The sequence below is a fragment of the Equus quagga genome, chromosome 18 (assembly GCF_021613505.1).
Source record: "Equus quagga isolate Etosha38 chromosome 18, UCLA_HA_Equagga_1.0, whole genome shotgun sequence".
In the NCBI taxonomy this organism is placed as follows: Eukaryota; Metazoa; Chordata; class Mammalia; order Perissodactyla; family Equidae; genus Equus; species Equus quagga.
The window spans coordinates 31,504,966-31,531,852 of record NC_060284.1 but is presented as its reverse complement, the minus strand read 5'-3'; the positions used below and the strand labels follow the sequence as shown (position 1 = coordinate 31,531,852).

The window sequence follows — 26,887 nt, the reverse complement described above, 5'->3', positions numbered from 1 at the left end:
TTGCGTTTCTCTGGTGATTAACGATGTTGAGCATCTTTTCATGTACCCATTGCCCATCTGTATGTCTTCTTTGGAAAAATGTCTCTTCAGATCTTCTTCCCATTTTTTAATCAGATTGGGTTTTTTGCTATTGAGTTGTATGAATTCTTTATATAGTTTGGACATTAATTCCTTATCAGATCCATGATTTTGAAGTTATTTTCTTCCATTTGGTAGGTTGCCTTTTCAATTTGTTAATGGGTTTTTTTGCTGTGCAGAAGCTTTTTAGTTTGATGTAGTCCCACTTGTTTATTTTTGCTTTTGTTGCTTTTGCTTTTGGTGTTGGATTTAAAAAATCATCACCAAGGCCTATGTCAAGGAGCTTATCACCTGTGTTTTCTTTTAGGAGTTTTATGTTTTTTAGGTCTTACATTCAAGTCTTTAATCCATTTTGAGTTAACTTTTGTGTATTGTGTAAGATAGTGGTCCAGTTTGATTTTTTTTGCATGTGGCTGCCCAGTTTTCCCAACACCATTTATTGAAGAAACTATCTTTCTCCACTGTATATTCTTGACTCCTTGTTGTAAATTAATTGACTGTATATGCACAGGTTTATTTCTAGGCTCTCTATTCTGTTCCTTTAATCTATGTGTCTGTTTTTATTCCAGTAGCATACTATTTTGATTACTATAACTTTGTAATATAGTTTGAATTCAGGAAGTGTGATGTTTCCAGCTTTGACGTTCTTTCTCAAGATTGCTTTGACTATTGAGGGTCTTTTGTGGTTCCAAATTTTAGGATTGTTTTGCTTTTGTGAAAAATGCCATTGGAATTTTGATATAGATTGCATTGAATCTGTATATTTCTTTGGGTAGTATGGATATTTTAACATTATTAATTTTTCCAATCCATGAACATGGAATATCTTTCCATTTATTTGTGTGTCTTTCGATTTCTTTCATTAATGTCTTGTAGTTTTCGATATACATATCTTTCATCTCCTTGGTTAAATTTATTCCTAAGAATTTTATTCTTTTTGATGCAATTGTATTACAGATTGATTGCAATCTTTATTGATGCAATTGTAAGTGGGATTGTTTTCTTAGTTTCTCTTTTTGATAGTTATTAGTGTGAAGAAACACAACAGGTTTTTGTGTACTTATTTTGTATCCTGCAGTTGTACTGAGTTCTTGTATTAGTTCTAACAGTTTTTTGATGGAGTCTTTAGGGTTTTCTATATATAATATCATGTCATCTGCAAGAGTGACAGTTTTACTACTTCTTTCCAACTTGGATGCCTTTTATTTCTTTTTCTTGCCTAATTGCTCTGGCTGGGATTTCCAATACTATGTTGAACAAAAGTGGTGATGATGGACATCCTTGCCTTGTTCCTGATCTTAGAGGAAAAGCTTTCAGCTTTTCATCGAGTATGACATTAGGTGTGGTATGTTAAGGTACATTATATCTGCTTGGTTGAGAGTTCTTATAATAAATTGATGTTGAATTTTGTCAAATGCTTTTTCTGCATCTAATGAGATGATCATATGATTTTTATCCTTCATTTTCTTAATGTATTGTATCACATTGACTGATTTGCAGATTTTGAACCATCTTTGCATCCTTGGATAAATCCTACTTGATCATGGTGTATGGTACTTTTAATGTACTGTTGAATTCGGCTTGCTAATATTTTGTTGAAAACTTTTGCATCTATGTTCATTAGGGATATTGACCTGTAATTTTTCTTTTTTGTGGTGTCCTTGTCTGGTTTTGATATCAGGGTAATGCTGGCCTTATAAAATATGTTTGGAAGAGTTCCTCCCTCTTCTGTGTTTTGGAAGAGTTTGAAAAGGATTAGTATTAATTTTTCTTTAAATTAAATTCTTTAATAATGAAGCTGTCTGATCCTGGACTTTTGTTTATTGGAAGATTTTTTATTACTGATTCAATCTCCTTAGCAGTAATCGGTCTCTTCAGATTTTCTATTTCTTCGTAATTCAGTCCTGGTAGGTTGTATGTTTCTAGGAATTTATCCATTTCTTCTAAGTTGTCCAATCTGTTGGTGTATAGTTGTTCACAGTAATCTCTCATCATCCTTTGTATTTCTGTGATATCTGTTGTAACATCTCCTCTTTCATTTCTGATTTTATTTATTTGAGTCCTCTCTCTCTTTTTCTTGGTGAATCTAGTTAAGAGTTTTTCAGTTTTGTTTATCTTTCCAAAGGAACAGCTCTTAATTTCATCGATCTTTTCTATTGCTTTTTTAATCTCTCTTTTTTATTTATTTCTGCTGTAATCTTTCTTATTTCCTTCCTTCTACTGACTTTGGACTTCTTTTGTTCTTTTTTCTACTTCCTTGAGGTGTAAAATTAGATTGTTTCTTTGAGACTTTTCTTGTTTCTTGAGCTGGGCATTTATTGCTGTGAGCTTCTCATTCCTGATACTGCAAGAAATTTACAAAATAATCAGTAGCTTTGCTTTCCTCCACCTATTTCTTCTTTTTTTTCCACAGCATGAGTTTAAAAGGGTTGAAGGACTTGATATTATGAAAAAAAAGATAATAAAGATGGTGTTAAGAGACTGTAAGTGTGCATGCATATATATACTTTCTGATTTTGTCTATTATGTATAAAAATTAATATATTTGGATTAGGACATTTCTGTGAGATAGGATAGTCAGGGCAATGGTGTCCTTTGCTTTAGCTGTTTCAAATGTTGCAATGTTTTCACTATGTCTATTGCATTTCATATTGATGGACAATAAAGAGAAATGTGGTTTGGGTTAAATAGTAATGGCAGTAGGAAATATTTTGAGAATATGTGTGATGCAATGCAAATTTAAAGTTTGGTACCTGCACCATAATAAACTGAAGCAAAGCTCTATCAAAGTATGAGAGTTGTGCTTTAAAAAGAATGGAAGAGAGTTATTATAGGTAAATTCCATTTATATGAAAGAAAATGAACATAGAAGAAAGATGGGTTTTTTTCAGGTTAGCTGGTGCTCTACTAACTGTACTAAAGTATTTATGGTTGCCACAGGAAAGATTCTTTTAAACCTTTAGATTGTTAAAAGAGCACAGATAGAAGAATAAAAGTTTCTTTTCATAAGCATAACAAACCTGGGAAGCAATCATTCCAATCCATCTCCATCTTCTGTCCTTTTATTCCCTTTCTCACCAGTCTTGAGGGTAATCTCATTTACTCTCATGGTTTCAATTACCACCTACATGCAAATTATTTAAAAATCTATATCTGCCCTGACCTCTCTCTCTGTCCTGGTCATACATTCAAATCCTGGGCATCTCCTCTTATAAACTTCACCACACCAATCAATATTGCGCCTCTTCCTGAGTTTACTGTCTCAGTGGATGGCATTACCAAAACATAAGGGATTTATCTGCACTATTCTTCAATATTCTGGCAATTGTATTTTGTGAATACTTTTTAAAGTGCCCTCTCACCCCTTCATCTCTGATTCCTTAACATCTCACTTCCTGTACCACTGCAGTAGCCTCCAAATGGTTCACTTTCTGTCCTGATTTGTCTTTTTCAACTCTATTTTCCTTGTCATTTCCAAATCTGATTATATTGCACTTCTACTTAAAATCTCTCAATAACTCCCCATAACCCAAGAGGTAAAGAATCTGGCTTGGCACAGAAAGCCCTCTGTGACCTGCTATTTACCCATCTTTTCCCCTCTCTTCCTTCATTTGGTAGTTATTGATCTTCTGCTCTGTGCTGGTCATTATCTCAGGCACTAGAGCTACAAAGGAGAGCAAAGCAAACTGCCTGTTGTCGTGGGGCTTATACTCTAGTGGTGGGCAGGCAGATGATAAAGCAGCAATAAACCAGATATAGAGTGTGTCAAGTGATTATATATGCACAAAAGGGTTTTAAAAATGGCAGTTTATACCTGATGGCAGTGCTATACCGAGCACATGTGATGCCTGAAATAGATTATTTTTTTAACGTGCTTATCCTCTAGTCTGTACAATATAATTATTTTCAATAAGGATCATGTAATAATCAGTAATAATAATTATTTTCATTCATTCTTATAAAATAAAACATTAACAATTAAAGCAATTTCAATATTAAAGATACAGTTCACACTGTTTCACTATTTTAAATTTTAAACACAAATTAAGAAGTCCTTGTGGTCACACGAAGTGACAGAATTGAAGTGATTCATGTTTCCTCATGTGCTATCATTTTATCAATTCCAAATCAATCACTTAAGCATTGGAATATGTAATATTGTTGGGGTGGAGCCTCATGCTGCCTATGGGCTGTTGGAATTAGGGATACTTTTAGCTGAATCAGCATATAACAGTGGCCACTGTTTAAGTGGAGTTCTCCATGTTAACTTCCCTGTAGAATTCAATGTTTATTAAAGAAGAGATAATAAAAGTGGGATCATTTAAAGCTTGCACACATATTACTACACTCTATAACAACTATAGGAATAATTTAGAATTTAGATTCACTGAAGATTTTTTGGGGGTGACAGTGTTTAGATTATCAGTGCATTGTTTAGAGTTACCAGTTCATGGTGACAATACAAAATGGGCTTATTTGAGTCAGTTTTATACCTGTTTTTAATAGTGTAAAAATCATTGCCTGCACCTGGACTTGGCATGATGCTGGTAAAGGAATAGTATGATGATAGAGTTTAGGGCTGTAAGAAATCATGGAAAGGAATTATCTGAGGACCAGTGTTGGGATGGAGGAACCAAACTTTAGTTTTAGGCGTGATAAATTTAAGATACGTATTAGACATCCAAGTGAATATAAAGGTTTGAAATTTAGAGCCATCACATATTGATGGCATTGAAAGCTCTGAGACAAGCAGGAATTCACCTGATGTCCAGAGCAGTAGTGTTCCTACTAAAGCCTGCTGACACCCCGCTGCTCTATTTCCCATCCCCTGAATACAGCATGTATGCTTTTCTTTCTCCTCCCATTTCTGTTCCTCCTCCTTATGATTTCCCCCTCCTGAATTGCCTTCCCTCTTCTCCACCTATGTGAAAGCTGATCATTTGTCACATTTCACCTACCTGATTATCTCATCCCACAGTAAGCCTTCCCTCCTTTGAAACACTCTTGTTCACATTTGTATTTTACACTTGTTGCATTGTACTGTGTTTATGTGTGTATCACCCATCTGACTGCTGACCACATCCACTGGTGAATATAAATATGTCACATTTATAACAATCAATAATCACCTCTCTACTCCTGTCTACATGATTATGAACAAATCTGACCAACTCTTCTTAGTATCTCATGTTCCACTTGTTTTTTATAGGAGATGCTTGTTGATGTGATTCTCACACATTTGTTCATAGCACAGGGCTACGTGTTGGCTACAATGCTTTCAGAGCAGTATGAGGCTCTAAGCAGAGCTACTGAAGCCCCAGCAGCCTGGTGTTCCGCTTGCTCTGATGCCTATTCAGCTTTCAAAGTTATACTTTCTCCTTGTTCGAGTTTCTTCCTGCTAGATTGATTATGTCCTCCTTTCTGGTCAACGGAAAAGTTGTTCTTGCTTCTTATAACCTGCTTGTTCATAGCTATTTCTTAAATCAGAACTCCTGGCCTGAACTGGCATCATTTTTTCTTTTATGTCATATACTTCTACTGAGATCTCATAAAACTCTTAAGTTAGGGCTTAGTTAGAGGAAGGTACTCATTCTCACAATGTATCTGGATGTATTTAGGGCCTCACCTTGCTGTGGTTGGTTTATTCTGATGGAATTCTTTATTCATGGCCCATTGTTTTTGCTGTCCTGTCTGGCCTTTTGAGGAACTTCATCAAACTCCAGTTTTAGTCCATTTTCAGTCTTTCTCCCATGAAGCCCCAGGCCTATCAAGACTGGGTGTCAGTTTATGTCTACATACAATCCATGATATTTAAAATCCTTTCTGCTTAGCCTTTGAAGGTAGAGGGAAGAAAAAAAATCTCTATTCTCTTAGGTCACAGTGTCTTAGCCACTGGGCTGGGGCTGTGAAAGAAACTGACAAAAGACAGATTAAGGAGAAAAACAAACAGTTTGTTAACACATGTATCGTGCATGCATATGGAACTCATGATGAGTCACTCAAAGGGATGAGCAGAACTTGAGGTTTATATAGCATTTAAGAAAAAACAATAAATTTGTGGGGAAGTGATAGGACAAAGGAAAAGGGGTTTAAGCTTTCAGGGGCAGCAACCTGTGAGAAGGCAGATGTATGGGGGAAACTAGTGATAGATAAGGGTTATTTAAAAAGTAAGGTTTGTGACATAGGTTCCTCTTGGTCCCCATCTCTGGGCTGATAAGGGTCTAGAACTGTCTCTTTGTGATTAAGAGTTCTGCCCTTCCAGCTGTGGAAAATGAGACACACCTTTGAAAATTTACATCCTGCTTTTAGGCAAAGTAAGGGGACAAAGAGCTTTTCTTGTATCTGGTCTTCTCAATTGTCTTAAGCTCAAAATAATCCTTATGCCTAAGTGACATATTTTGGGGTGGCATATTCTGATACCCTAAAAGGCCAAACCCTTGTGGGGCCCAGAGCATTTTGATGACCTCTGGGGTAGTGTGGCTGGAGTCCACCAGTTACCTTAAGAGATTCTTATCTCTGACCTCTGCCGCAAATCATTCTTACGTATAATCTTATGTCCTAACTACATGGAAAGTTCCTTTAGTGTAAAGTCTTGATTTTATACTGTTTAATACTTTACATTTTCTGTAGCACTGAGCATGGTGCCTTGCTGATTGATATATGGAAATTAATTGGATAGTCAAGGTTTTAAGTCACCAAAGAATGAAAAGACTATGTATGCACTTTGAAAGACATTGCATTGAATGATCCAGAAGGTTCATCTTCAATAATTATTTATTTTAGAAATCAGTCTCTATAATGCCTGGATATATCTCTTTTATTGCATGTGCTACGTTCTATTGTAATTGTTTGTGTATCTTTGCTCACCAGGATGAGAGCTTATTAAAAGTGGGAATTTGGTGAAATTCGCCATCAAATCACTGCCACTAATATTGTGCCTGGCACTTTGTAAATGTTTGTTGAATGAACAGATGAGTGAATAAATGAATTGCTATTATTCATGAACATATGTAGACTTTTTATTACTATAAGATATTGAAAAGTTATTTGTGCTTATCTTTAATCCTCAAAACTATTATACTATTGAAATTATTATATTTTAGACTCATGTTTTTTTTTTTAAGTGCAGACAATAAGCACTGATATCAAATAGAATTAATTACTGCTTTTTTTTTTCCTCTCCAAAGCCCCAGTATGTAGTTGTATATTCTAGTTGTAAATCCTTCTAGTTTTTCAATGTTAGCTGCTGCCACAGCATGACTACTGACAGATGAGTGGTGTGGTTCTGCACCCAAGAACTGAACCCAGGCCACCGAAGTGGAGCGTGCCAAACTTAACCACTAAGTCATCAGGGCTGGCCCAAATAGAATTACTTTTTAATGACTGTATCTTTTTGGGACACTTACTGCTTTCATAGAAGAAGGTTGGTTTACTATAAAATGTTCTATAAATCACATGGAACTGATCCTGGAATTTCCTAAACGGCAGGATAACATAGAGTTACAGATTTGAATTTGAACAAGCTGGAGGTATAGTTGTAGAATATATATATATGTGTATGAGTATATGTATATTAAACACTATATACTTTAAAGTAATTTTTGGTTTTTTAGGATTTTATTTTCTTAGGACTTCATAGAATTGTTAGTAGATAAGTCAACTAAATACTTTAATAAATTTAAAAGTATTGGAATTGCTTTTGATTAATTGCCTATTTATCATTTTCCATTGTCTATATGTCTTTATTTTCACGTCAGTTTCTACTGGAGCCCATGTAATATTTTGTTGTGCATATAAAAATTTGGATGTCCTCACACTCACATTAGGTAATATGAAAATACCCTTAGAAGAGATACTTATTCCTTTAATACTACTGATCAATAAAGATATGTTACATTTTTCTAAAGTGATGATTTTTCCACAAATGCTTCTTCTTCCTTTTTTTTTTTTCAGTACTTCTGAAATCCCTCAGTTCCGGCTGCCATATGATGTAGTGAATTTTGAGATTGAGCTTATGAAGGACCTTGGTGTAAAGGTAAATGAAAGCATAACACTTACATATGTACTGCTCAAAGAGCAAGGAGTAAGCTCCACACTAAAGATTAACAGCAAAATGTCACACATTTTAGGAAAGAACAATTAAAAGCTACACCAGGCAGAAGCAGAAAGAGGCTTCTCCTTGCTTAGGGCATTTGTCTGTCTACTGTCTGAATGCCACTAGCCTGGAAAAGGGCAATCAATAGTTCTCATCTGGCACGCCTGCATGTGATTAATTGTCTGTGAGAAACAAATTCCTAAATTGCTTTAGGGGTTCAGTGCAGCTAAGGATTTGGTTTCTTTAATCATGTTTTTTTTAATGCAAGTTATGTGCCATAGTGTTCGTATTTCACAATTTGGAACATAATTCCTTACAGAGGTTTATTTTATTTATTATATGCATCATGTCAGTAGTGTTAATATGATTATCCTTTCTCAACATAGGCAGTAAATCAGCAAAGTAGAAAGCAATAGCTTTGTATTCTTCAGTTTTGCAAAATAAATATTGTGTTCTTCTTTTAAAGGTAGTTGAAAAGTTGATACATCATACTTTCAGAATATATCTTTAGATATTCTTGTTCTTTTCTATTAATTAAGAACATTATTCTCTGGCTCTTCACTTGAACATATTGCTGTTTTTGTTTCAAAAATCTTAATTTTTCATAATAGATGTAACCCAATAGATAAAAGTACTGTGATTTACATAATACATTCTGTCAGTACATACAGAAGATATTTTGAAAAGTGATTAACAAATTAATCATGGCTCTTGCATTTAGAAATAAAAATTTTAAAAATCAATAAAAGGAGAAACACTCAAGACTATTTTGTGTTTTTATATTTATAATTACATTTCATTTGGCAGTAGTTAGGTGATGAAACTTTTACACAATCACTGAACAAAAAATTTTAGAGCAAGTACAAAGTACAGATGTGCACAACTTTATGAAAACAGCATTAAAAAACAGTGTTCAAAATAGATCATTTAAAGGTGATTATTTGCTTTATGAAAATACGTTCTAAAATGCTCTTTAAATCTCCTTCATTTTGAATACAAGTTCTGACTTGTCTTATTAAAGAAGAAAATGATTATTGAGAATGCAAGCTAGTATTTTAGGTGTTACTACCAATTTAAGATGAATAAGAAATTAGTTTAAGTTGCTTCTAAGTTTATCTTATAATTAACTGCAAATTTGCATTCAATTTTTGCAGTACTAGATGTATGGCATAAATTAGGGCATACCCATTACTCTTATTAGGAAATACATCAAGACATATTAGTCAATGTGCTGAGTGCCAGAGAATATACATTTTAGCTACAGTCTTGCTACTTTCTTATTTTATAGTCAGATAACCTTGACAGAGTCAATTAATATCTCTAGCCTTGGTCCGTATCTGTTCAAAGGTAAAAGTATGCTACTACCATTTGTGTAAATATAAACACATCTGCTTATATATACATAGAATAGCTCTGGAAAGATACAGGAATCTGAGAGCATCAATAGCCTTTGGGAAGGTGTAGGGAGGATTTTGTCCCCATTTTGTACATTTGAATTTTAAACCCTATGAATTTATTAGGTTATCAAGAAAAAATTAGAATCTAAATTAAACAGAAGGTTAATACTGTCTTGTCCCTCTCTGAGGTTGTTTTAAGATGTGAAGGAGATAAAGTATTCAAACTTGCTTTGTAAATGATAAATTGTATGTACAATTCTGAGGAGACACAACATGGCATCTTTTCATGTCTATGAGATAGCATTTTTAATTATATTGAATAAATATTTTTCTAGACTTTGAATACTAAAATTTTATTTAGTTTTTTATTTTAATGGAGAGGGAGTATTACATTTGTTAACTGCCCTTTTTTAAAACTTACGTTCAGTTAATGTATTGAATTATATTAATCTTTGCATTTCTGGAATATATCCATTTTTGCATTATGTTTTATTATGTCTGTACATACAGAATCAGATTTGTTTTGTTAGTCTTTCTGAAATTTTTCTTTTTTACTTATTGATGCAATAAATATTAAAACTCGAAATATAGCTGGGAGTAGTCAACTACTGTTGCTGTCCTTGGAGTTTCAAATTTACTTGAAAGACTTTTTTTGTTTGTTTAGCTTTATTTATTTTTGTTTGTTATTTTTGTGATTTCTTGGTAATAGAGTTATGCTAGGCTTATAAAAATAAACTGAGCATTTCATTATTTGATTGTTAGTAAGAATAATGTCTTGAGACATCCTTTTTGCTAAATTTGAAAATTTTGCTCTTCTGACCTCAAAGCCTTTTTATGAGAGACAGAACTTTGACTTTTTTTTCCCCGGGTCCTCCCTGGTTATTGGTTTTTCCACCTATTTTATTCTCCTGCCAATTTGGCTAAAATATGTTTTCATAGAAAAAAAAATTCTGTTTCATTGAGACTTTTGAATTAATTAGCATAGACTAAACATGTTATTCCAATATAAGATAAAAATATCTTGTCTGTACCTGTGATGATATTTTCTTTCACATTTCTAAACTTATACATTCTGTTTTCGTAACTTTTTTCTTGATAAGAATAGGTAGCAATTTCTCTAGTTAAAAGTATTCTTTCAAAGAACCAGCTCTTAGAGTTTTATGTTTCCTTATGCACTAATTGCCGACTTTATCTTTATTAATTCTTTCCCCCTACTATCTTTACACTTATTTGTTATTCTTTTTTTAACTTCTTGAGTTGCATATTTACTTAATTTTCATTTTTCTAGGTTGAATAATGAAACCATTTTAAATTATTAATTTCTCCCTGAATAAAACTTGTCAGAACCCATATGTTTTCATTAGTGGTATTATTGTCATTTTTCTTGAGTAATTGTCATTTTATTTTTTTTCTCTTCCACAGAATTGTTTAGGATAATTTTTTTTTTGCTTCTGTGTTCTTGTGATAGAGTTCACATTTTTCTTTTTCACTTTATTTATCAGCAGGCTGTATAGTTTTTAAGTATATCTCAATTGATTTCTCATCAAAGGATCTTTTCTAGTATAATAAAGTTATTTATTCTTTATAAGAAATAGTTTCTTAGCTGTTATATTTTAATAAAATCTCTTGATTTTATAATAAATTTCCAATGTAGATCACTGCAAATTATTTTTGTTTATTAAATGGACTTTAATAAAGTCTTTTGTGATATTTGTGTCAAATGTTTTTACTAATCTTTTAGATTAAAAGCTCCTTTTTTTGTTATGCAATTCAGAACTTAGGTGGACATAAATATTTTTGTTTCTTGGTCTATCATATTTCTAATAACTTCATTTTCTACAACTAAAAATGTAAATCTGCATAAAGATCTTGTGTTTTTTCTAAATATGCTTAAAATACATATATATTTGCCATTTCCCAAAATATTTTTGTATAATTCTATTTTGATTAAACTTAACTTGTTATTGCTAGGCATTTCTTCTGATTCCTAATTTGAGCAAAAATCTCTGAGATATCTGTCTTGATAACCTGTCTATATCATCTTGTTTTTCATTACGTTTATTTGAAGCAGGCATTTCCATTATTATAGTATGTTGTTGGAAAACTAATATAAAATCATATCATATCTCTAACGGAAGGAGAGAAATGTGTGCATTAATAGCCAACAAAATAATTTTTGTCTAAAGAAAGCTAAACATTATTTAAAAAATTCTTCCATTTGATTTCCTATCTTAGAGATTCTGACAATGTTTTATCTATTTAGCCAGATATTCTATGCGAAAAATATGAAGAGCATGTAAATAGTCATCTGTATTTTTTTATAGTAGGTATCACATATTTCATTTGAAGAAAGAGTTCCACTCCAAAAAAAATTGTAAACCTTTATCCTATGTTATAAATATTGTTATACATATAAATACATGTTATGGATATATAAAGGAAGTATTCATCAAGTCCCAAAGTGGATATTGGATGGAACCGTGGGTGAGGGCTTATTATATTCAGCCCTTATGCTGGAGTAGTAATAACTCTTGTACTGAGCTTAAAGTGGAGTGAATTTTATTCTGAGTATAGCTAAGAAGTTTGAGTATCAAGTCATATATTACTAAAACCATTATAGGAAGGTATAATATATGCTGTAACCCATGTGTAAGAAAATCAAGATGGAAAGCTATTACATCTATAAATAAATTTACTTACATTTATTTATTCCCTTTTAGAAAAGGGAAATCTTACTAGATTTCCCAGCACAAATGGGGAAGAGTCCTGGTGCCTGTTACTCCACTGATTATTGTTGTTGTTGCCCTGTTTGAATTTCCACCATGGAGCTACTCCCTAATGAAGATTATTCTCCATCTTACCCACAATGTCTGTCCATAGTATAGTAAAGTCTTGCTGGTCCCAGTCCTGGTACATTAACATCGAGAGTCAAGCTATTTTTCTTTCCAGTTTTCGATACACAAAGGTATAATTCAACTTTTTTCCTTCTCTAGTTGCACACTATTGCCTACTAGGGTGGAATCAGACTATGGAAATGTAAAATGTCTGTGCATCTTTCCTGTATGTTACAAACTCAGACATGTTTCCTCTATTAGGGTGGAAGGATTTGAATGTCTTCGTTCCCATTTGATAAATCACATTCTACCACTGCTGAACTAAACTTCTGTTGTGCATACACACGCACATCCCCCACCTCAGGAAGGATAGGAGGTCTTTCTTGAATCTTTTTGCTGAGGCAGTCGATAAACTAAACCTAAAGTCAAGTATTCTGAGGATCGTTTCCACTAATTAACTCATTGGCACGTCATTGCACTTTTCAGCTTTGGAAATTGCAATCTTACTCTATTTGCTAAAATTTTATTTAGAATGTTTAGACCTATAGTTTTCTTTTATGTCTAACTTTTATTTTATATTGGTATTAAGGCTATTTATTTCATAAATAAACAGAACTTGCTATCTTTATGACCAGAGAAAAAGAAAAGATCTATTCTTTAAAAGTTAGAATAAATTAAAATTCTAAAGCCTTACTATTAGATACATTCGATAGCATCTAATTCAATTAATTCTAATAGTAATACTCATTATTAGAGACTTATTATTAAACACTTTTAATAGTACATGTTTACTTAATGTCCTAGTTTATTCCATGATATTCGATATGTTTCAGGGTTCTGAATGTTAATTATTAATCTCACCTTGATTGTCCCAGGCTTATAAATTTCAAACAGTTGCTCTATCTGCCAAAATAAAAATAGAATTAGTATTTTAGGAAAACAAAAATGGCCCTCCCTGATGTAGTCCCAGTCATCTTCATCCCCTACTTTCTCTTTCATTCTTTGCTTTTCACTTTATACTCCAGAAACACTATGTTTTCAGTAGGTTCTATGATACATCTTTGAGGATGGTGCCAATTCTGCTTTTCATTCTTCTTGTAACCTCAAAAGACGTAAGGGCATAGATGTTACTCATGATGGCTCTGCAATCGTACTACATATATGACTTTGATAAAGGTTGTCTAAGCTCTTTTGTCCCTTAGTATCATCATTCGTAAAATGAGGATGCTGATACCACTTCATAGGGCTGATTGTAAGAATTAAATGAGTCAGTGTTTAGAAGAGAGCCTTTCACTTAATTACTCTATGCAGCTTAGTTGCAATTATTGTTTCATGAATAAAATTTATTCTTCCTCTTTGACTCAGTTTAGAAACTTTTGGTTTTAGGAACATGTTGTCTTCAGAACCCAAAAAAGCTTCCTTTATTTATGGTGGTAAACGAGAGCAAAATTGCCACAAAAGTCTTTAACTTTAGAGAGGATATACTGACACATACCTGACAGGTGAACATTCAGACATCATTCAAGTGGCTAGTCCCTGATCTTCATAGGGTTCATCTGCTCTCTGGTGTCCATGTGTTTTGTCCAGGTCTTCAGCAAACTAACCACTTCCTGCTCATGCCGTCCAATCTGCATGATTTTCTTAGTGTCGTAGATCACTGTGATGTTCTGGGGAGTGACCAGATTGTTTCAGATTACATGTGTTACTCCAAAAGAGAGTTGACATATTCCTGAGGCAAAACTGTAAATGAATGTTCTTATCTTTCCCTCATGAATGTGAACTGTTCCTGATCCCTTTTTCTGAGAAGCAGGATGGAATTGCATTCCTCAAATCGATGGTCACATGCAATGTACCTGTGGCCTTATGAATCTGCTCTATCAATAATACCACATCTGTCACAGAAACTGCAATCAGGGCTACTCTTTGGTCAAGCCTGCAGTGGTTTATAGTCATTCTCTTGGCATCCTCTGGTCTCAGCAAGGGCCAGACTGGTGAATTAGACAGAAATATAACACGGACCATCACCGTCTCTCCCCATGCCACCCACTTCTAGGATAGGATAGTGTGTGTGTTTTACTCTCTCCACTGGGGTCTGAGAAATTTTCTGGCCTTCCCAATTATTATAGCTATTATAGCTCTTACTTCACAGACCAGAGATCCAATGTGGAGATTACTTCAACTGACAAGTATGACCATTTTGAGTACGCAGGTAAAGACAGAGGAATAAGCACTCACTGAATCTGAGATCTCTGTGGGCCCACTGTGAGGCAGGTTTTAGCCAGGCTCCATTTTTTGCCTCATCCCCATCAGTCTCCACTCTTGCCTCTCCTGGTACTAATGACAATGAAGAATCTGTGGCCAATGTCCTTAAATGTATGATTACTCCTCTTTCTTCAGTGTACAGTCACCTGGGTAAATGGCCACAGTTCCCTTTGGAGAAGGACTAGGGGAATCGTTACAGTATTTATTTGCCACGATGTTGCAGGGTCCTTCTTCCTCGGGACCCTGCCACCTCTACAGTCAGTAGATTCCAGATCTCAAAATTGGCTCATGTCTGGGTACTGAGCGAAGTATTGTGACTTTTAATAGAGGTGACTACCCTCTGCTTCCTGACTGTATTCATCTTCCCTGGACAATGTCGCCTATCAAAATCCTATCCATTCTTTAAAGAGACTCCATTGAAATCCCACTCTCTGTATTCTCATCATTATGACTTTAGCCAGAATGCATCTCTCCGTCCTTTGAATTCCCATAGACGCATGCTGATCACACACAGTTTTTCTTTTGCACAGATTTTTGACTATACATTGAGGCAAAAAATGTGTCTCATTTATCATTTTACTGTTGAAAGTGCCCCGCATGGTGCCTTGAACGTATTAGTCAAGCTATGAAAGTTTACTGACTTGGTTTGAAATACAGTAGCTTTTTTTCTGCTGCTTCATTAAAAGGCAAAAGTGCATTTCGCCCATAAGTAAAACATGTTAGTGTTCTATTTATATACTCTTTTCTATATGTAAGTCTGTATACTAAAAGACAAAAGTATTTCCACATATATATGGAAATTTTATACATATACTGAGTTTCTGTTCTTTTTGATGTTGAAGATTAAGGTTTTAATTAATCAAATACCAAAATATCACTATTCAAATGTTGTTTCTTATAGATAATTTGTGGTAAAAGCCTTTCAGTGAATGAAATGACTCTTAGCACTGTGAAAGAAGAAGGGTACAAAGCTGTTTTCATTGGGATAGGTGAGTAGCTTACTTTTAAATAATTTTCTTTATGATATTTCCAGACAATATCCAGAAGAATAACTACCTTGAGACATTTTCTTGCTAGAAGTTATGTCTGTTCAGGGAATAGCAGACAGAAATGAGCAGCCAAGAAAATGTTCTATTTTATAACTAGTTGTGCTGCCTCACCTCATTATGAGTAGACTTGAGCAAAACATTCTCTCTTTCTGTTCTCTCACTGTCCCATCATCACCAGTGAACATCTCTAAGAAGCTAAATGTTTTCAAGTCATGCCACGGAAGGTCAAAATTGGGCTTAGAGATGTCTATATGCTGTAGTTTTCTCTTTATCATGAAACAGATTGGCTAAATTGCTGATAAACGACAGAATTGGCTCGTTTTCTTGTTCTATTTATTTTTTCAAAATTTCCTGAAGACTTTTCATATTTGGCTGAATTTTAAGTTGTTTAATCATAGTTTTTAAAATCACATGGACAATGTATAGCTTCTGAGGCAATTAATGTGTCTTATGGTTCCACATTTTACCTAAATATCCCGTGGAGATTGAGTTTTCTAACACTTTTTCCTTCTATCTATTATTTACTGAGAGACCCGAGAGAAGAAACAGTTGATTTAATTTAGTTTTTATCTCATGAACTGTGTATTCATTCTCTCATGTGATCATACTGTGGACAGTTATGGCATACAAGCTGAATAAGTCTTTCGCCACATCTTTTAGTTTGTCTCTTCTCCAGTTCACACTCTTTTCTCTAAGTAATAAACCTACACAGAGATGAAAACTGTTTCATCTCTTTCAAGTGATCACACACTGGATAACATCTGTTCAGGCGTAGCATTGCTAGAGTAAAATCATTAGGAATTCTTCATAGCCAACTAAATTTGTCTTATCAGGATGCCATGGTTCTCTTACTAGATAATTGCTACCAAGTCTAAGACCATCTCTTTTGTTCCTTTTTTTTTCAAGAATAAACTTCTGAGATTTTATTTTTCACAGAATAGTCGTAGATTATTTCTGTTTGTGAAAATTTCTCTCGTACAGGGAATTTGTTGGAGATAATTTAATAGTTTTACTTCTGCTTATAGTTTTTTCTCATTTTTTCTTTTTTTTATGTATTTATTTTATTGGAGTAACATTGGATTATAACATTATGTAGTTTTCAGATGTACATCGTAATATATTTTGAATTCTGTGTAGATTACATCATGTTCACCACCCAAAAACTAATTATAGTCCATCCCCTCACATGTGAGCCTAATCACCCCTTTTGCCCTCCGCCCTCTCCCCTTCCCCTATGGTAACCACCAACCCAATCTCTGTTTCTATGTGTTTGTTGTCGTTGTTTTTATCTTCTACTTATGAGTGAGATCCTACAGTATTTGACCTTCTCCCTCTGGCTTGTTTCACTTAGCATAATACCCTCAAGGTCCATCTATGTTGTCACAAATGGCCTTATTTCATCATTTCTTATGGCTGAGTACTATTCCATTATGTATATATATCACATCTTCTTTATCCATTCGTCCCTTGATGGCACCTAGGTTGCTTCCAAGTTTTGGCTATTGTGAGTAATGCTGCAATGAACATAGGGGTGCATGTATCCTTATGCCTTTGTGTTTTCAGGTTCTTTGGATAAATCCCCAGCAGTGGAATAGCTGGATCATATGGTAGGTCTATCCATAATTTTCTGAGGATACTCCATACTGCTTTCCATAGTGGTTGCACTAGTTTGCACTCCCACCAGCAGTGTACAAGCATTCCCTTCTCTCCACATCCTCTCCAACACTTGTTGTTTCCTGTCTTGCTAATTAAAGCCATTCTGACCCGAGTGAGGTGATGTCTCATTGCAGTTTTGATTTGCCTTTCCCTGATAGCCAATGATGTTGAGCATCTTTTCATATGCCTGTTGGCCATCCATATATCCTCTTTGGAGAAATCTCTGTTCAGATCTTTTGCCCATTTTTTAATTGGGTTGTTGGTTTTTTTGGTTGTTGAGATGTATGAGTTCTTTGTATATTTTGGATATTAACCCTTTATCTGATAGATGATTTGCAAATATCTTCTCCCAATTGTTAGGTTGTCTTTTCGTTTTATTGATGGTTTCTTTTGCTGTGCAGGAGCTTTTTAGTTTGATGTAGTCTCATTTGTTCATTTTTTCTTTTGTTTCCCTTGCCCAGTCAGACATAGTACGTGAAAATATGCTGCTAAGGCCAATGTCAAAGAGTGTACTGCCTATGTTTTCTTCTAGTATTTTCATGGTTTCGGGTCTTACATTCAAGTCTTTAATCCATTTTGAGTTGATTTTTGTGCACGGGTGTAAGGGAATGGTCTACTTTCATTCTTTTGCATGTTGCTGTCCAGTTTCCCCAACGCCATTTATTGAAGAGACTCTCCTTTCTCCATCGTATGCTCTTGGCCCCCTTGTTGAATATTAGCTGTCCATAAATGTGTGGGTTTGTTTCTGGGCTCTCGATTCTGTTCCATTGATCTGTGTGTCTGTTTTTGTGCCAGTACCATGCTGTTTTGGTTACTAGGGTTTTGTAGTATATTTTGAAATCAGGGAGTGTGATACCTCCAGCTTTGTTCTTTTTTCTCAGGAATCCTTTGGCTATTTGGGGTCTTTTGTTGTTCCATACAAATTTTAGAATTCTTTACTCTATTTCTGTGAAAAATGTTGTTGGAACTTTGATAGGGATTGTGTTGAATCTATAGATTGCTTTAGGAACTACGGACATTTTAACTATGTTAATTCTTCCAATCCAAGAGCATGGAATATTTTGCCATTTATTTGTGTCTTCTTCAATTTCTTTCAACATTGTTTTATAGTTTTTGGTGTACAGATCTTTCATCTCTTTGGTTAAGTTTATTCCTAGGTATTTTATTCTTTTTGTTGCAATTGTAAATGGGATTGTATTCTTAATTTCTCTTTCTATGACTTTGTTGTTAGTGTATAGAAATGCAACCGATTTTTGCATGTTGATTTTGTATCCTGTGATTTGACTGTATTCCTTTATTATTTCTAAAAGTTTTTTAGTGGATTCTTTAGGGTTTTCTACATGTAAAATCATGTCGTCTGTAAAGAGTGACAGTTTCACTTCTTCCTTTCCAATATGGATCCATTTTCTTTCTTTTTCATGCCTGATTGCTCTGGCTAGGACTTCCAATACTATGTTAAATAAGATTGGTGACAGTGGGCCTCCTTGTCTGGTTCCAGTTCTTAGAGGGATAGCTTTCAGTTTTTCTTCATTGAGAATGATATTTGCTGTGGGTTTGTCATATATGGCCTTTATTATGTTGAGGTATTTTCCTTCTATACCCATTTTATCTAGAGTTTTTATTATAAATGGATGCTGTATGGTTGTCAAATGCTTTCTCTGCATCTATTGAGATGATCATGTGATTTTTATTCTTCATCTTGTTAATGTGGTGTATCACGTTGATAGATTTGTGGATGTTGAGCCATCCCTGCATCCCTGGAATGAAACCCACTTGATCATGATGTATGATCTTTTTAATGTATTGTTGTATTCAATTTGCTGGTATTTTGTTGAGGATTTTTGCATCGATGTTCATCAGTGATATTGGCCTGTAATTTTCTTTTTTAGCGTTGTCCTTGTCTGGTTTTGGTATCAGGATAATGTTGGCTTCATAGAATGAGTTAGGAAGCCTCCCCTCCTCTTCAATTTTTTGGAAGATTCTGAGAAGGATAGGTATTAAATCTTCTTTGAATGTTTGGTAGAATTCACCAGGGAAGCCATCTGGTCCTGGTCTGTCACTCTTTTTGTTTCAATAAAAAATTATGAAGAGGAAAATAAATCTGCACTGTCTTCTAGCTCCTAAATATCTGTATTGAAGCTCCTTTCAGAAACTTGAGTGCCATTGTCATCAGTATTGCTTTCTATATTACCTTTATTTAAGTACAGTAATCATGTGTAGATCAATAATAGGAAGGAGAAAAGGTATATTTTCCCTAGGTTCCATTTTTAGAGACAACATAGCTGACTTTGGTTCTACTTTTCCATGTTACATTTGTATTGAGAATTTAACATGAAGAAATAAGGCAAGTATCTATCAAGTATATTCTATGAATACCATCAATGTTGGATCAGTACGTTGCTGTTACTCTCAACAAATATTTGTTCAAAAATGGTTGGTCAAAAATAAGTGGGAACTTTAGTCAGGTAATAGATCTGAAATATTAGTGATGTTTTCAAATAGCTATTTGAAATTCACTGTTATGGTTTCCTACAGCAGTCATACATAAAAGACATATTTTTGGGGCTAGCATGGTAGTGCAGCAGTTAAGTTCTCAAGTTCTGCTTCGGCCCCCTGGGGTTCACCGGTTCGGATCCCGGGTTGGACCTACACACCGCTTGGCAAGCCATGCTGTTGCAGGCGTTCCACATATAAAGTAGAGGAAGATGGGCAGGGATGTTAGCTCAGGGCCAGGCTTCCTGAGAAGAAAAGAGGAGGATTGGCAGCAGATGTTAGCTCAGGGCTAATCTTCCTCAAAAAAAAAAAAAAAAGATATTTTCCATTGATGGAGTAATACATTCTAATGCAGTTTCATGTATCTCTATGAACTTTGTCTGCAAAGAATCTCTGCAATGAAGAGATATGGGCCAAATAAGTAACCAGTATATTGAAATATCTCCAAATTGACTGCATAAGACTCAAATTATAACAAAAATTTGGAACAATTAAATGGTTTATCAATCTGAGTGGTTTCAGCCACAGAGATATTTTCCATCTGCAAGAATCAGTAATGTTTCGGTTTTGTTCTGTTCTTTTATTCCATTAAGTTCCCTTACATATGTTATTTGATGATATTACATCCATTCACAATACTCCATTTGACTCTGCACCAGGGTGTGAATACAGTGTTTAAAATGTGGAGTCCTTTTGTATTTATTTTGCTGTGCATTTTCACGCTGAGAAGTGAATCTTTTGACATTTTGGTGTAGTGATGTGTAGAATGCAGTTATGTTCTATTTCAGTATTTTGTATGAAATATATACAAGAGAATTTCATCTTGTCAAAAAAGAAGGCACCTCTGTCTGTAGAAGACAGGTAGCCTTATCCTTCAGGAAATGTTTATTTGACACTCCTGATTTCCGAGTTGGGAATTTATGACCTTTCTATTACCATATAACTGCCTGTTACTTGGACAGCCTCACATCCTTACATGTTTTTATTTATTAACTGTGCTTCTATATTGTAATTAAACTTCACTCACTTAATTTGTCTACCTTTTCCAAATTTGTCTACCTTTTCCAACTTAGTTTAGAGGAGTAAATTTTGGAATAAGAATTCTATATTATTTAGGATATAGGTTTGGTTACTTTAAGAAAAATTAGAGGCTTAAACAAGATATATGGTTAGCTCTCTCTTGTCTAACAGTATGAACCATCCTCAACACCTGACTTTCATCCTTGGTTCACAGGTGACTACTTTGTCCGCATTTCTGCTAACACAAATGGGAAAGAGGAATGGGAGTTCTTTTCCTTTTAAGTTTATGACCGAGAAGTTGCACATATGTCTTCTGCTTTTATCTCAATGTCTACAACCTGGTGACATAAGCATTCTAAGCAGCCAAGGATGCTGGGAAATATAGCCTTTAGCTGGGTGGACATATGCACCATTAAACTTCCATTACTATAGAGAAAGAGGATGGATGGTAGATATAGAGAGAAGACACAAATAAAGGTCACTGGCATAGATGTACACTATCACTGGTATTTGACACCTGAATTCATTATTTAGAGAGGCCAGTAAAACCCTTAATAGTAAAGAAGACATTCTTAGAACGTAGCACTTGCATGTTGGTTGCATAGGTCACAATGAAGATGGAGTATTTTCTCTGTCTGTGGTTGGGAATACCATATTATAGATCTTCTGTATTTATAACCACTGTCTCATTCTATGAGTAATTTGTTTAAAAGAAAAAAATGACATTTTAAAAATTAAATATATATTAAGGACTAATATTTCCTGATTTTTAATATTGTGGGTAATATTGCTAGTGAAAAGTTGCTCACTTTTGGGTTTTTCCATAACTAATGCTAACAGTGTCCATTAAGGAAATTATCTCATTGTATACACATCACTGTGAGACTTAAAGAGTTATGTCTCTCTCCCCAGGAGAAGTTTAGTTTCTTCTAAGTGAAATAAAGATATGTGAGATAAAGCTCTGTATCTTATTCAAACTAGATTGCATTGTCTTTGAGATAATTGGGATTTTTCAAAAGACTAAAATTTTGGTATTTGAAATAAAAGCACTGCATGGTGTTAGTGTCAGTGTTCAGAAATAGAGTTGGAACATCCACTGTACAAGGCTTTTTCAAAGTATTGGATAATTCTTACGTATTTTTTTTTTTTAATTCTTTGGGTGATTATTCTACAGCGAAGTTTAAGAATCACTGTTCTAGATGGGTGAAGGGTTGGATTGTTAGGCTTTGCTTCAAAGGAGCCCATTTCCTTTCCCTTTTCCAATTGCCCATTTTCCAGTAGTTTATCTCTTACAGTCTCACAAAACATGGCACTGGTGAAAAGGTTAAACAAGCGTGTAAGGAAAAGAGTATCCACTAAGGCACCCTCAGATAAATGGGAATACTCTATGTATTCTTCTAACAGGTTTTTTTTTTAATTTCTGAATTTTTGTTTTTACTACTTGGAAGGGAGAAAGTATTACAAGGGCAACAACTGTAAAATTCATTATTACTGCAGGAAGATATTATAAACAGTCACTGTCTTACCATTAGATGTTCTTCTTGTGTCTACCCCAAAGATTTCTCTTGAATTCACCTCTCACTATAACCATTCTCCTCCCTTAATGCTACTGGACCACTGCTGTAGCCTCCTAACTGGTCACCATGGCCACCGTTATCCACACAACAGAAATGCAGTAGTGATCTTTCTAAAATTAGATCCATCATGTCATTACCTCATTAACCTCCCCCCCTGCCCCCATAACTCCCTATTTCCTCTGGGACAGGGGAAGAACACTTTAAAATAAGACTTTCAAGACTCTTCATGATTTGGTCAACAGCTTATGTCTCCAGTCACTTTACCCAGTAAATTGTGTGTTTCAGCCATTTGAACTGTTTTTAGTTTTACCTCATCTGAATTTTTAATCTCAGTTTTTTGACATAGTGTTGCCTGGACCTGGAACTGTCACTATTTTCATAGCTGAGTTCTTAGCTTACCTGTACTTTTTTCTACTTCAAGAATGTTCTCTTTACTCGTAATGATCCGCTCTTTACCTTCACTCTTTAACCTTGTTAAATGAAGCTGCTTCCTCACCCCCAATCCTCCACAGTTAAGTTCCTGTTCCCTTTCTGGAAGTCCAGACGGCACTTTGTCCTTTATTGTAGTGCTTATTTCCCTGTATTATTATGGTCTGGTTACACGTTTGTTTCCACCACTAGAACATAAACTCTTGCAGACTGAAGATTCTGTCTGCCTTTCTCATAGATCTTCAGTGTCTAGCAAAGTGCCTGGCACATAGTAAGAACTATAAGTATTTTTTAATTATTGATTTTTAATGCAGCTGTTTTGACTGTTTGCCAAAGTAAATTGATAGGATATTAAAATGTATTGGCAATGTGGGGGGTATTATAACTCTGACCAAACCCAAGGGGAAATAGATATTACATTATTATAAAGTTGGTATTACACTATAAATGAAATAGAGAAGTAGGAGTCACGATATTAATGGTGGTGATGTTGGTAGTAGTAGCAGTGATAGCTAAAATATTTCATCCTCATTTCTTTATTTTTCTCTATTTTTAATGGAATTTATGTCATTAACTCCTAAAATGGCCCTTGAGGTAGATATTATTAGCTCTATTATACAGTTAAGAAAATTAAGATTAAGTTAAAGAAAACTAGTAAATTGCAACCATAACATGGAAAGTGAATTTTATACAGAAAGTAGGAAGAATGTAACAAATGCAAACATCCATATTTCAACCTAGAAAGCTGTTACAGACATAATAACTGAAAGCCAAGTTAGCTGATGACACCTGCCTATATTGAGTTGTCCAACTTAAGGGTATTGTACATGGGATCTCATACACTACTAGAATTAGTCTGTATATTTAGCCTCATTTTTCTCATTATTGCCACTAATTGTTTTTTTCAGTTACCATTAGAAAAGAATATTTTTCAAATGTGATGATTCCCAAATATTATAACAGGTGAAGAAGAGATAATTACAATTAAGGAAATCCATTGAGAGGTTGTGGTATTAAATTTGCTACATTGTGGCCTTTAGTTAAATCTCTTGTGCCTTCTTAGAGTCAAAGTTTTTCTCTGTAGAAGTTATTCTTAATTAGCTTCTTAATCAGGAGTTTCTAAATTGTACCCAATCATGTATACTTTGTTTATTTAGAAGAAAGTGCAATATGTTTTTTAGACTGTCCTCTTTACTTCTGTCCACAGATAAAAAATGAATCTGGGTAGGGAATATGCACAAATCTGAATAGATTATTTTAAGATAATAAACCTGACAGTTAAAAAAAAAAACAAAAAAGGGGGCGTGAATACTTTGCAAATTCTCTTTTTTTTTGTTCGTAATGTTGTCTAGTCTAGTGTCACTTGTACATACTCGGATATAATTGTGAGGTGGCTCCTAAGAATTCAGAAATGAGGGAATTAGAATTCCAGCTGAGAGTTCATTAAATCATCGCTTAATGAGTTCAAGCAAAGCCCCCAGAAGGAGATAAAATAGATGTAGAGCAATTATTCTTTGATCATATTAACATATCTGTAGAAAGTACATCTTAATCTGCAGAAGCAGGTAATAGGGACTGGTCACCTTTACAAGCATAGAAAGGAAAAAAAAGAATCTGAGGAAATGTTGGTGGTGTGTCTTTAAAGGCACCTGAATCAATGGACCTGGAGTTCTTTGAGGCCATATCATAAAGACACACAGGTAAGTTCATTTTAAAGACTTCTAAATCTCTTTATTCTGATTCCGGGTTCGCCAAGCTAGCCCTGATTCCTTAATAGTTTGATTATATTAGGAGACAATGCTAATCATGTTAATAAGAGTAATCCTGGTCCCTATGCTGATTATCTTTGTTGCCCCAAATCGCTCACTCTTAGTAATATGATACTCTGATATGAAGAACTCGCCACGTGAGGAAATACTTCTTAAAAACAAGCTGTAAATGTCTCAGATATTTTTAGTGGCTGCCACTGCATTCAGAATAAGTCAAAATTTCTTAGTATGACTTTCAACAGGCTACAGTAGCTATTCAAATCTAACCCTTTAGCCTTAAATCTATCTACCACTTTACAGATTGCTCCCACCACCAGATCTCCAGCCATTCCTTAAAATAACCTGAACTCCTACCGTTATATTTGGCCTATACTCTTTCCTTTATTGAGAAAATTTTTCAGTCTGGCTTTATATAGTAAAGTCAATACTTAGAATATTCATCTCAAATGCCACTTCTTATATAAGACTCTCATACTCATCCTCCTGAGATAAATGTTTATTCTGTGTTCATACATAGCAAAATGTTTTATATATCATTCATAGTACTGAATATAGTTTTCCTTTTATGATTTTTGTTGAGTGCATATATCCACTCTCCTGCCCCACTCACAAACACACTATGTTAAAAATCTATGAGATCATTTTTAAAAATCTTTATATTCTACAATTTTAGCACATTTCTTGACACACAGTATAAGATTGATAGAAATTTTTGAAGTAAAATAATTGGAAGAATAAAAAGAAAAGAGAAACAAAGGAAAAAATGAGAAACAGTATAATTTCTTGAGAAGTTTGAAACTGTCCTTGATGGTTTAGCCTTTTCTAAATTATCTTTCCAAGCATCCTCTTATATCTTTTTTTTGGCAAAATGCAAAGACCTATTTATAGTTTTGGTTACCCACTTAAAGATAATGAATTTCAAATTCTAAATGCTATAATCTCATTCTTACATTTATGCCTTATCATTACATCAAGTATTACACTGCTGTGTCAAATATTAGGTATTTTCTTTGAGCATTTTTGATAAGGGTAATGTTATTTATTTGAGAGTATTTAATAAGCATTTTATGATGAGGATGGTAATATAATATAAGAATTTTTTTTTTCCCCATGAGGAAGATTTGGCCCGAGCTAACATCTGTGCCAGTCTTTCTCTATTTTGTATGTGGGTCACCACCACAGTATGGCCACTGACAAATGGTGTAGGTCCATGCCTAGGAACTGAACCTGCGCCGCCAAAGTGGAATGCACTGAACTTAAGGGATTTTTTTTCTAAAGTGGCTTTTTTTGCTGGCAGAATTCCTAGGATATTCTAGATGCTCAATAATTATCTATTGAATTGATTAATTAAAATACATCTATTTCTTTCATATTACAGTCAAAAAAGAAGTAATTTGTTCAGCAAGAGAGTTATTTAGAAATATCCTATAGCCAATTATCTTTGTAATAAATTTCTTTTCATAGAAGTATAAATTATATTTTTAAATGTTGAACATGTATCTTCTTGAGATTTCTTTGGATAGAGACATGGAGGAATTTTTGTTATATTTGTGTATATATTTCCTGGAATTAAAACATATTTTACTTACAGTAGTTTATTAAATTAAAGAATGAAAAAAAACCCTGTTTTTCATCCTTTTCATTGTTCAAGGATTATTTTTTTTCAGTAGTTTCCAATGGCTTAATCAACTCTTAAAACGTAGTTGAAAAGAGAATTGGAAAATTATGAGACTAACCAAAATGTTTTCTTTCAACTGTTGCTTAAGGCTGCTGGTTACATTTTTTTAATGGGTGAAAATTATCTTTGAACTTGGAAGGGAATATTACTGAACATAGACTAGGAGCATCATGATAGGTGTTTTTAAATGTAGTAAGCATCCTGTAGTTCTGAGTTGTTCTCTGGAGGTAGAATGTTGATGTTGAAGGATAAACTTTAGAATAATTAACAACGCTAGAAGTCACAGAAGTAGCAGATGTTGTCATAAAAGAATTAAAGAACACCACAGTGCATAATCTCTCCATCCAACCCCCCAATTCAGTGATATTGAATCTGGAATTCAAGACTACATTGAATACATATGTACAATACTTCAATGATTTCCAGTTAGAGCTAAGAGGCATCCTACTAGGTAGCTTTATTCACACTACAAACCACCCAGTTCTGCTTATCTTGCCCTTTTGCAAATCACTCTGTAAAAGTTGGTAAAATAAGAGAGCCCATTTCACAC

The 26,887-nt window shown here is 34.2% G+C and overlaps 1 protein-coding gene across 1 annotated transcript in view; it reads left to right on the top strand.

Annotated features, from left to right (window-relative positions):
- DPYD (dihydropyrimidine dehydrogenase) overlaps nt 1–26,887 on the top strand; it is a 764,091-nt gene that overhangs the window by 216,783 nt on the left and 520,421 nt on the right. The window contains exons 7-8 of the mRNA XM_046645669.1: nt 8,032–8,113; nt 15,568–15,655. Coding sequence (XP_046501625.1) covers nt 8,032–8,113; nt 15,568–15,655 — 170 coding nt within the window. The remainder of the gene's footprint in view (nt 1–8,031; nt 8,114–15,567; nt 15,656–26,887) is intronic.